Consider the following 12,393-nt stretch of genomic DNA (forward strand, 5'->3'; position numbering starts at 1 on the left):
GCTCCCCTGACTGAGTCAGGCAGGCGTCCCCCAAATGCATTTTAAAATCTGATGGCCAGGGGCACCTGGGTGGCTCAGTCGGTTGAGTGGCTGCCTTTGGCTCAGGTCAAGATTCCAGGGTCCTGGGATCGAGCCCCGTGTCGGGCTCCCTACTCAGTGGAGAGCCTGTTTCTCCTTCTCCCTCTGCCTGCTGCTCTGCCTACTTGTGCTCTCTATCTCTCTGTCAAATAACTAAATAAATAAATCTTGGAAAAAAAAAAAAATCTGATGGCCTTACAGTTATCTGGGAATAGAAGTTAATAATACAAAGCCCCTGTACACCAAGGTATTTATTTTTTTTAAAAGATTTATTTATTTGACAGAGAGAGATCACAAGTAGACAGAGAGGGAGGCAGAGAGAGAGAGAGCCTGAGCCACCCAGGCGCCCCACACCAAGGTATTTAAAAGTGAGACTTGAATCAGAACTTCTCTATGTGGCCTCACACAGAAAATAAGAACCACTATCTCACAGGTGTGGAGAAAAGCATTCTTTATTTAAGATGATAATAAATAAGGATAATTATATCAAGGCATTATTTCTATCAGCAAAACACCGGGACTGAGAGTTCAACAAGGGAGAATTTGTTAAATAGGTTACAATAACGTACAGCCACTGAAAAATATGCTCTCAAAGAATATTTAAGAATATGGAAAGGGCGCCTGGGTAGCTCAGTGGGTTAAGCCTCTGCCTTCGGCTCAAGTCATGATCTCAGGGTCCTGGAATCGAGCCCCGCATTGGGCTCTCTGCTCGGCAGGGAGCCTGCTTCCTCCGCTCTCTCTGCCTGCCTCTCTGCCTACTTGTGATCTCTCGCTGTCAAATAAATCTAAAAAAAAAAAAAAAAAAAAAAAAGAATCTGGAAAAATGCTCACATGCTGTTGGGTAAAATGTTATGTGCCGAGTATGCCCAAATTTCAAACATGCGTGGGTTAGATGTGTGCCGTTACACAAAGAAAAAACTAGAAAGGCAAACTGTGGTTTTTACGGGGTGATATGACTTAATTTCTGTACTTTCTAGAACCGATGCTAATGAACACATATAGATGTCAAGCTTCGCCCTTTTTTGTTTTTAAAGTCATCTCTACCCCCAACGTGGGGCTTAACTCACGACCCTGAGATTAAGAGCTGCAAGCTCCACCATTGAGCCAGCCAGGTGCCCCTAGTTTTTTTTTTTTTGTTTTTTTTTTTTTTAAAGATTTTATTTATTTATTTGGCAGACAGAGATCACAAGTAGGCAGAGAGACAGGCAGAGAGAGAGAGAGAGGAGGAAGCAGGCTCCCCACTGAGCAGAGAGCCTGATGTGGGGCTCGATCCCAGGACCCTGGGATCATGACCTGAGCCTAAGGCAGAGGCTTTAACCCACTGAGCCACCCAGGCACCCCATGCCCCTAGTTTTTAAATCTTATAATCTTTTTTACTCACTTCCCATCAGAAAAGCATAAACTCTTTGGATTGCTTCATTTTTTGCTCTAACAGGAGATCAGAGAAAAGACAACAACAAAGAACCCTACCAAATGTTTTTCTGACGAATCTTCCTCCATTCCTGCAGGTCTCCAGGTCAGCAAGCTGAAGGGAATGCAAGAGAAGGAAAATGATCCATGTGAAAGGCAACTTGGGAGTCTTAAGATGTCTGCTGTGCACGGAAATCAACAGCGAGAGGCACATGCGCACTCACACGTGTGGGATGGTGGTTTTGAAGATATCCAGCATACAAATGCACGTCTCATCCCAGACGTCCGGGCTGAATTTCTCCCCATTGGATATGACTAAGTTTTCTAAGCAATTGGTACCTGACCGAGCCAACTGCTCATTATCTGCAAAATAAAGTGATATTCATCACCAAACTTCCACTGTGGTTTTCATTCCCACCAGGGCACTGATGCTTCGTATCATGGGATGGAGATGACATGACGCAGGGCGGGAAGGGGGGGTTCTGCAGGCTCTTATTTAAGGAAGCAACGATCCCGATAGTATTACAACTTTTATTGTTTAAGCAGGCTATAATGAGATAAAATTATTTATCACAGCTTTATTGCTAGGGATGGAAGAAGGTCAGTTTGTGACTTAATTAACTGGTTTCTTGTATGATAAATGGTAAAAGGTGGAAATATTAGACCAGCGTTTCTCTAAATTTCGTCCCTCAAACACTGCCATACTGGTATTAACTGTTTTATCATTTATTTTAAAACTGAGTCACTTTTTGGAAAAACTTAACACACTGAAGCTTTGTCCTAAGCCAAAACTATCTATAGAATCAGGTCAAATGGGCTACGTGGGTATTTTTCCTAGTATGCACTCTCTCAGCACTTAAGTACTCAAATGGAAATGTCCACTGATGAAGCTGTTGCTACCTGACCCCCATTGTACATTTTAAAAACATTACAGAAAATTTCAAATGTAGACAAAAGTAGAAAAAAACAGTATAATATATAAAGGCAAATTTTCTAAGATATAATAATAATTACAACCTATCTTTAAGAAGTGCTTTATAAACTGGCTTGGGGAGATTGTTTTTATGCTCCAATTATGTAAAAATGCACATTTTCCCCATTTAAATTATATACTATAATTCCTTGGCATTACCTTCTTGCTTTTACATATTGAAAAAATTCAACTCCCGTTAAAAATTAAGGCAAGAAGAATGACAGCCAGAGACATAGCGAGTACCTTGTTTCACACACCACTGCAACTGTGCAAACACATCAGAAAGAAGTACTTCATTCAGAGCTTCGTAAAACTGGGTGAACACGTCACAGATGGCATAGAGGGCGTGATTGCAAGTTGTCGTCATCCACTCAGATTTCTGAAAAAAACAAAAAGGTAATGTTGAGAGGCCACTCTCCTTGTGGGGAGACAGGCACTCTCCTACATGATGGGCATAGCTGTTCTAGTGTGCAACCTGGCAGTATCCGTCAACAGTCTTTACAACACTCACAACCACAGGTGTAGGAACAGGGCTGACAGGAACAGACTCTAAGGAAAGAATCAAAGATCTGGGGGCACCTGGGTGGCTCAGTGGGTTAAGCCTCTGCCTTCAGCTCAGGTAGTGATCTCAGAGTCCTGGGATTGAGCCCCGCATCGGGCTCTCTGCTCAACAGAGAGCCTGCTTCCCGCCCCCCCCACAGCCTGTCTCTATGCCTACTTGTGATCTCTCTCTGTTAAGTAAGTAAATAAAAATCTTAAAAAAAAAAAGAATCGAAGATCTGAGTGTGAAGGTCTGTGAATAAAGATGTTTACACCACACTGACATTTCACGCTGAAAACACAGATACGAACCAATACCCAGCAAGACGGCAACTGAATGATTTGGAAAAAGTGAATATGAGATTACGCTAACTACACCTTTTTACACCAAAAATTTACCTCTGGTTATTTCATGGCACTATTTCAAGTATTTAATATAGAGAGAGATTCAGAAAATCATCGAATAGGGAGGGGTTGTTGGTACTGCTAAACAAGATTCCAAAAGTGGAAGCCATAAGGGGAAAGACTGCTAGATTTGATTCTTTAAAAGCTAAAATTTTCTAAAATGAGAAGAAAATGAGCATAACAAAGTGGGCAAAATCATCTGCAATTTATGTAAGGACATACTACTTTATGTATACACTGAAAAGCTCTTAATAGGAAAAGAGGTGACTAACTCAAGAGATGGGCTAAGGATGTGAAACACCAATTCATAAAAGAAGAAATGTGAATTAGTAAAGTGAAAAAAAGTATGCAACCTCACTAGCAATTAAACTATGAGGCAGGGGCACCTGGTGGCTCAGTCGGTTGAATGTCTGACTCGTGGTTTCTCAGGATCATGAGATCAAGTCCCATGTTGGGCTCCATGTTGGGCTCCACGCTGGGCATGGAGTCTGCTTAAGATTCTCCTTCTCCTGGGACGCCTGGTGGCTTGGTCAGTCAAGTGTCCAGCTCTTGATTTTGGCTCAGGTTGTGGTCTCTGGGTGTCTGGCTCCCAGCTGAGCAGGTTAGTCTGTTTCTCTCTCTCTCTCCCCTCCTCCCCCTGCCACTTCCCCTGTTCACGCGTGGTCTCAAATAAATAAATCTTAAAAAAAAAATTCTCTCTGCTCCTCCCCACTCCCTCATGCACGTGCACTCTCTCTAAAAAAGAAAAACAAAACAAAAAAACTGAGGCGCTTGGTTGGCTCAGATGGAAGAACGTGTAACTCTGTTTCCAGACCATGAGTTTGAGCCCCATGTGAGGTGCAGAGAGAGATGGAGAGCCACAGTGGGCATGGAGAAACAGGGGTGCTCATGTACCGCTCAAGTATAAAAGGCTGCAAATTTATTTGGAAGTAACTTACAAGTACGTATCAAAAGCCTCAGTAATGTGCAAGCTCCAAACCTGATACACCACTTGCCCCAAGTAAACGAAGAAAAAAACAAGTACAAAGGTGGCGGCTAAGAACATTCATTTCAGGGCTAAGAGAAACTGGAAATAACTTCTTATGGGCCAGGGGATATGTGCAGCTAGAAATATTTTGCAGCTTTGGAAAAAACATCATGGAAGACTCAGGATTGTAGAAAAGCACTCATGTCTTAAGTTGAAAAGGAAGTTTATGGTGTGTGCTGGCATTCCTTTTTTTTTTCTTAAGATTTTTAACTTTTTTTAAAAAAGATTTAATTTATTTATTTGACAGGCAGAGATCACAAGCAGGCAGAGAGGCAGGCAGAGAGAGGGGGAAGCAGGCTCCCCAAGAGGCAGAGAGCCCAATGCAGGGCTCGATCCCAGGACCCAGGGATCATGACCTGAGCCAAAGGCAGAGACTTAACCAGCTGAGCCATCCAGGCGCCCTGGCGGTTTCCATTTTAAAATACACCCCAAAAGCTCGAAGTGTAAGACATGCTTGGGGATCATGATGCAACCCTGCAGCTGACGAAAGCAGAGAGCCCCCTCCCACTCCCACCCCCACCACCGTGTCCAGGGCACCGCTTCAGTCATCACCTACCTCTGACTGCTGCTCAGGGAGTTTCATATTGTCAAAAATCCTGAACACGATTCTGAACAGGTCCTGCCACCAGTGCTTTTCAAAGGTGTGACCGTAGCTCTTCATGATCTCAAACATGACCGTGAGTCCTCTGGAGGAACAAAGTCAGGCGCAGAGAGGGAATGGGGGGAAGAGAGGAAAGAACAGCAGAGAAGAGAGGGGGAGAGCATGGGGTCAGGTGAGCAGGTGACTGAGGCTCATTCTGTGGCAGAAGGGGCACCATCCTGGGACATGGTTACCTTGTCCGAACATCTAGCTTGCATCTGTTAATGATGCAGGAGAGCTCAAACAGAATGGGGAACCAGCCTCGGACCCAGACCCTGTCGCCAGGAGCCACATTCATGTCATCGCTGGTGTATTCCTGTAGCACCTGTCGGGAGAGTCACCTCTGAGATGCAGACTATGCAAGCAAAGGAAGAAACTAAAAGGGAACTACACGAAGATTAAGGCCCCACACATTTCCCCCTCTAACAACAACCGTTCAGCAAGGGCAGGATAGGAAATCCCTAGGAGGCAAACATAAGCCTCTCCCAAGTACATATGAGCAGTTATGCCTACGGACCTTTGTGGGTTTTGGAATAAGCTGAGTGGGCAGATCACTGCTAAGTTAACTGAGGCACTAGAATATGAAGTCAGCTGCCCAAAGTCATGCAGCTAGGAGCTGGTAGTCTTTCCCAGTCTGGATGTGAAGCTCCACTCCCTGCCCTACCTCTGGGATTTTGAGCCCTTCAATCTGTAATCACTCTTGAAGCGAGGTACTGTCTGTTGTAATGAAATTTCTTTATCAGCTCTGGTTACCCAACATTAGGCAATTTCTCTCTGAGCCTCTGTCAATGCCCCCGGTACAACGGGGTCATAATTGCCAATCTCATAGGTGGAAACTAAACACATTGATACACAGAAAAGGTCTGAAGGAGGGATCTGTATCATAGTTTAGATGTGCCAATTTCAGTGTCCGAGACTGCTATTTAAACCAAGCGGGCCTCTTCGGAAAGGTGAGACATAAAAGCCCCAAACATTTCTGGGAGAAAACAAAAGGTGATTTTTAAAAATGTAACTTCTCAGCCGTGTCACAATGGTAAAATCTCATTTCCTTAAGAGGGAGGTTTGCTTCCTTTTAAACAGAAACATCTAGCTTCTTCAGCTTTGCCACAATTCAAAGCTAAATACTATCATCTTCTATAAAACCAGCTGACAGAACACTAGGTAGAAGTTCAGTAGGAGTAAAAGAAGTAATTTCATACATGCAAAACGAGAGAAGGGGTAGAACCCCAGTAACAGGCAGCATTTTGAAGTGAATGCCCAGTTTAGGGCAAACATGCATTTCTAAAAGTGTAGCGGGGAATGCTCTTTGCGATTCTTTTTCTCCTCAGTGCCCAGCAGGGAGGAGAGGAAGTGACGTACCCGAGGCCTCTCGGAGACGTATTTCCCACAGAAGCGGATGAGCCGGATGGCCTCCATGCTCGTGTCGGGGAAGGCCGCGTTGCAGGCAAACTCTGACAAGCACTTCACAGCGTCCTGAAAGGAATCGATGGCTGCAGGGAAATGGTGCTGGAAGATAGTTGCTGCGGAAACAAAGCCATGTTTTTCATAAGACCAGAGACTTACAAATGGGGATCCTACACCTCCCACCCTGAGGGGACTACTTCTGTGAAAATCTAAGAAAAGCATGTCACTATCTCTAGGAGACAGCATTTCTTATTCAATTGTTCAGGAAATCGATTCAAGAATGAATCGATTGGGCACTGCCTGGGCTAAACTGGTTCCTGAGCTCCAGTACTTTCACTCATTCACTCATTCACTCATTCACTCATTCATTCATTCATTCAATCATTCACTCATTCATCCAGCCAGCCAGCCAGCCAGCCAGCCATCAAACATTTACTGAGTGCCAACTATGAGCAAAGCACAGTTGTGGGCCCTGGGGACAGAGGTAACCAATGAAATTTCCTGCTTCATGATACTCGTGCTCCAATGGGCAAGACAGACAATAATCGCCTAAGCCAATACTTATATAAAATATAAAATAATCTGAGGTTGGGTGAGTGCTGGGTGAGAGGAAAGAAGGCAGCAGGGGCTGCTTAGGCTGGGGGTCAGAGACGGACTCTCTGAAGAGGACCTATCAAGTGTCCCCAAGGAAGTGAGAGAGGACAAGCCACGAGAAAATCAAGTTTCACCAGGATGCCAAGGTATCCATTTCAACTTCGCTATTTTAGGGTGGAGCTGGAGGAAATGGGTAGAATAAACACTGATCTGTGTGTGAAGTTGGCCCTCAGTGGTCTGCCTGATGGAAGCTCTAGCCCTGGTTCAGTGAACCTGAGCACTCTCCTTTAACTCCCTGGCCATCCCTATCCCAGGACCACACCGCGTGCTACCCGGGTGGAATGCTGTGAAGACAAAGGGAGATAAAGAAGGTCAATGAGCTAAGGGTGAAAGGCAATTCAGAAGTCTAAGGTCTTCTAAAATCCTACGAACATCACCTAAGACAAAATATAAGTAGCAAGAAGCTTCTTAAGAGTTAAAAGATCTCTTGGGGCGCCTGGGTGGCTCAGTGGGTTAAGCCGCTGCCTTCGGCTCAGGTCATGATCCCAGGTCCTGGGTTCAAGCCCCGCATCGGGCTTTCTGCTCAGCAGGGAGCCTGCTTCCTCCTCTCTCTCTGCCTGCCTCTCTGCCTGCTTGTGATTTCTCTCTGTCAAATAAATAAATAAAATCTTTAAAAAAAAAAAAAAAAAAAAAAAGAGTTAAAAGATCTCAGGGCGCCTGGGTGGCTCAGTGAGTTAAAGCCTCTGCCTTCAGCTCAGGTCATGATCCCAGGGTCCTGGGATCGAGCCCCACATCAGGCTGTCTGCTCAGCGGGGAGCCTGCTTCCTTTCCTCTCTCTCTGCCTGCCTCTCTGCCTACTTGTGATCTCTGTCAAATAAATAAATAAAATCTTAAAAAAAAAAAAAAAGAGTTAAAAGATCTCGGGACACCTGGGTGGCTCAGTTGGTTAAGCTGCTGCCTTCGGCTCAGGTCATGATCCCAGGGTTCTGGGATCGAGTCCCACATTGGGCTCCTTGCTCATCGGGGAGTCTGCTTCTCCCTCTGCCTCTGCCTGCTGCTCTGCCTGCTTGGGCTCTCTCTCTCTCTGACAAATAAATAAATAAATAAATGAAACGTTTAAAAAAAAAAAAAAAGAGTTAAAAGATCTCAAAAAAGATTAAAGCTAATCTGATGCTTTCTCACCGTTACAAAGGCCAAGATGAGTAAACAGCCTGTGGTGTGATGACAGGCAGGACCAGGGCCGTCTGGTCAGTCCAGAAGAGAGACACATGGCGCCAACTCTGGGCTGGCCTGTCTGGGAGTGAACCCTGCCTCGCTACTTCCTAGCTGTGTGACCTCAGGCAAGTTATTCTACTTTACTTTTCGGTCCCTCAGTTTCCTCTCTGGTCAACTGTGGGGAGTATTGGCACAGCCAATTCTCGTTACTCATGGTAGTTGTGTTCTGTAAGTCGACTGAACACTGACCACGCCCACGGGGAAGAGCCACTGCTCCCAGGGGAGGTGTGGAGGTAGGTTCTGTGAGCCTCTGGTCACCATGTTTTAAGCAACTAATCAATGCAGAACCTTGTTTCATGTGTGTTTCAACAAACATAAGACATAGTATTGGGTTCAACACTGAACTTTTGGCCAACAGCACTTTAATTCAAGCTTGAATGAAGCTTATCGAAAACATACATTTTCTCTATAAGGCACATCACAGCCTTCCTGCGCTCAGGGACACCAGATAGCACTCTAGCACTGTGCTTCAGGGCTATTTATTCATTTTTGCTTTAAAGATTTTATTATTTATTTAAAAAAAAAAAAAAGGGGGCGCCTGGGTGGCTCAGAGGGTTAAAGCCTCTGCCTTCAGCTCAGGTCATGATCCCAGGGTCCTGGGATTGAGCCCCGCATCGGGCTCTCTCCTTGGTGGGGAGCCTGCTTCCTCCTCTCTCTCTCTCTGTCTGCCTCTCTGCCTACTTGTGATCTCTCTCTGTCGAATGAATAAATAAAATCTTTAAAAATAAATAAATTAAAAAAATTAAAAAAAAGATTTTATTATTTATTTGACAGAGAGAGAGACAGCGAGAGAGGGAATACAAGCAGGGGGAGAGGGAGAGGGAGAAGCAGGCTCTCTGCTGAGCTGAGCAGGGAGCCTGATGCGGGGCTCGATCCCAGGACCCTGGGATCACGACCTGAGCTGAAGGCAGATGCTTAATGACTGAGCCCCCAGGCATCCTATGTATTTTTTAAGATTTCAATTATTTATTCATGAGAGACAGAGGCAAACACAGTGGGAGCCTGGTGTGGCACTTGTTCCCAGGACCCTGAGATCACGACCTGAGCTGAAGGCAGATGCTTAACCGACTGAGCCACCCAGGTGCCCCCTTCAGGGCCATTTAAAATGGGACCAACAAAAAGATGGTGGCAGTAAGTAAACCATGGAAAGGACATTTACTTATTTATAGTGAGAGAGCTGAAATCAGAAGGCAGAGAGTCGCCTTGTTAGCCTGGGCTGGGAACACGTGCCTGGATGACTCAAGTACGGCCCCGATAAATGCACACACACATGTCCACAAACAACCAAGAAAGCGCCAGGAGCACTGGTTTTGTGGTTGCGAATAATGAGAATCGACTGTGCTTCCTTCACAGGGTTTCTGTGCACATGTCTAAGCACATGTTAAGAGCTCAGAACACCTCCTGGCACGTTATCGTATCAGAGTAGACCTGAAACAAGGAAGCCTCTTTGCGGAGTAAAACAGGAAATAAGTGGTCACCCTTCTAGGTTTGCAAGTGCGACATTAGAGCCACTTACTGACGATGTGGCCCGTGGTTTGGAAGGCCAGCTCCACAATGTTCCCGTCGTGATCTGAGGCTGCCTGGTGGAACACAGCAAAGATGTTCTTCCAGCCCGAGCGGATGTTGGCTGCTTGGGAGTTTACCATCTGCGCAACACAGCGGATCACCATGTCCCGGATGGTCGGAGACCTAAGGAAAGAAGGGGGCAGCCATGTCATTTGTACTCTGAATGGAGAAAGAGAAATGAACATGGAAAAACCTGCATTTTTGGGGCACCTGGGTGTCTCGGTGGGTTGAGCCTTTGCCTTCGGCTCAGGTCATGAACTCAGGGTCCTGGGATCGAGCCCCGCATGGAGCCTGCTTCCCCCTCCCCCTCTGCCTGCCTCTCTGCCTACTTGTGATATCTCTCTCTCTGTCAAATAAATAAAGTCTTAAAAAGAAAAACCTTATTTTTTTTAAAGATTTTATTTATTTATTTGACAGACAGAGATCACAAGCAGCCAGAGAGAGAGGAGGAAGCAGGCTCCCCATGGAGCAGAGAGCCCAATGTGGGGCTCGATCCCAGGACCCTGGGATCATGACCTGAGCTGAAGGCAGAGGCTTTAACCCACTAAGTCACCCAGGGGCCCCAGAAAAACCTAATTTTTATTCTTCTATTTTTATTTTACTTTTTTGGAGCTGGACATGGGGCTTGAACTCATGAGCTTGAGGCAAAGACCTGAGCTGAGATCAACGGTGGGATGCTTAACTGGGCCACGCAGATGCCCTCCCCCCGACAAAAAATGCATTTTTAAAAGCAGATTTGACATAGTAATCCACATTCACTAAAAAAAAAAATTAAACTACATACAACAACAAAAAACATTAAGACAATCACTGGGCAGACAGTCAGATGCTTTCCCAGCACCATCCTCCCACCTCCTTGATAAGAGAACTCTGATTTCAAAAAAAAAGAGAATTCTGATTTCATGCAGGCAGCAACATGCCTGACCTCAGGGAGCCAGTCATGACCAGGACAAGACAACATGACAATCTTGTCTCATGTGCCAGGTCCGCCATGCCCCAGTCTCCCTTGTAGCCAAGGGAGCTATATGACCTGTTCTAATGACTCGTAAGAGGAAAATCTGGGGGAATGTGAAGGGGAGGGGTTTCTACTATAGTTTTTCGTCTTATAAAGAATACACATGGTAGGCTCTGCCCCCTTTCTTGGTATCCCCATTTTGAACACAGTATGATGCCTGGAGCTAGAGCCTCTGTTCAGCATCACAAAACAACAGGCTTTGTCAAAGATAAAAAGTGATCCTCTGGATGGACAAACAAGGAACAGAAAGAAGCTGGGTCCTTGGGTGTCTAGATGGCTCAGCTGGTGAAGCGTCTGCCTTTGGCCTGGGTCATGATCCCAGGGTCCTGGGAGCAAGTCCCTCATGGGGTTCCCTGCTCAGCAGAGAGTCTGCTTCTCCCTCTGCCTCCACCCCTCCCCTGCTCTCTCTCTCAAATAAATAAATAAATAAATAAATAAATAAATAAAATCTTTAAAAAAAAAATAGCAAAAAGAAAGAAGCTGCATCCTCAATGACAATTTGGGCTATGGAACCAAAGTTGGGTCCGCCTGCCTCTGACTTGTTACGTAAACAATACACAGCCTTGTAGTTCAAGGCACCGTTGGTCAGTTTTTTGGGCTGAAAACCTTTACACTGATGATACTCATAATTTTGAGTCCTCAGAGATGACGATTCCTAAATTCTTGGTGCCTATCTTCTTGGATTTTTAGGCAGGGATATATGTGTAGGATAAACACATATAAATGGATGGGAATATACAAATGTTAATTTAAGATGCAAATTTTTAAATTTAATCATTACAAAACCAAACCTGACGACCAAAAAATGGCCCATTTTCTGAAGCAGCCGCAAGGTCCAACACAGTGTTACTTGGATATTTGCAAAAGGTTAGCACGTATGTCTTGCAACCTATTAAGACATACGCAGTCACGGGGTGGGCACTATTATCATACAAACAACAAGCAGCAAGGCTATACAAACCTCTCTTCCACACATCACTAGCTTTGAAACCCATTAGCGTGGCTTTGGGATTGCAAACTTGATTTGCAAATTTTATCTGGCTTAGGGTAACATTCATTTTCATCTGTGGGATCCACACTAACTGATAATAGGTCATTTAGGGAAGACCAGGAGAAAGTCAAAAGAGTTAAAACTTAGCTAAGAGTCCACAAAGCAAATACGTCACCCATAGGTAACAAAGTAGTGACTACATACCGAGGTGACTTCAGTACATAATAAGATTGAATTCATGACTGCATCCCCCATCGGGAAGAAAAGCAGCTCACTGGGAAGAACTACATGTACTTTTTAAAGATTTGGGGGTGGGGGGAAGAACACGAGTGGGGCGGGGAGAGGCAGAGGGAGAGAGAGAATCTCAAGCAGACTCCGCACTAAGCGTGGAGCCCGGTGCTGGGCTCAGTCTTATGATCCTGCAACCTATGAGACCTAGAGTCAGATGCTGAAATCAAGAGTCGGTGCTCAACCA

General features: G+C 45.2%; 1 protein-coding gene across 2 annotated transcripts in view; it reads right to left on the bottom strand.

Annotated features, from left to right (window-relative positions):
* Positions 1-12,393, bottom strand: part of LOC111141359 (ADP ribosylation factor guanine nucleotide exchange factor 2) — a 100,433-nt gene that overhangs the window by 14,207 nt on the left and 73,833 nt on the right. For both annotated transcript variants that reach the window (XM_022493838.1, XM_022493837.1), the window contains exons 27-33: positions 9,863-10,035; positions 6,433-6,593; positions 5,268-5,398; positions 4,990-5,119; positions 2,705-2,840; positions 1,713-1,851; positions 1,549-1,603 (exon numbers count right to left, since the gene is read on the bottom strand). In XM_022493838.1, coding sequence (XP_022349546.1) covers positions 1,549-1,603; positions 1,713-1,851; positions 2,705-2,840; positions 4,990-5,119; positions 5,268-5,398; positions 6,433-6,593; positions 9,863-10,035 — 925 coding nt within the window. The remainder of the gene's footprint in view (positions 1-1,548; positions 1,604-1,712; positions 1,852-2,704; positions 2,841-4,989; positions 5,120-5,267; positions 5,399-6,432; positions 6,594-9,862; positions 10,036-12,393) is intronic.

Source organism: Enhydra lutris, unplaced genomic scaffold, assembly GCF_002288905.1.
Source record: "Enhydra lutris kenyoni isolate GAN:26980312 unplaced genomic scaffold, ASM228890v2 scaffoldscaffold6, whole genome shotgun sequence".
NCBI lineage: Eukaryota > Metazoa > Chordata > Mammalia > Carnivora > Mustelidae > Enhydra > Enhydra lutris.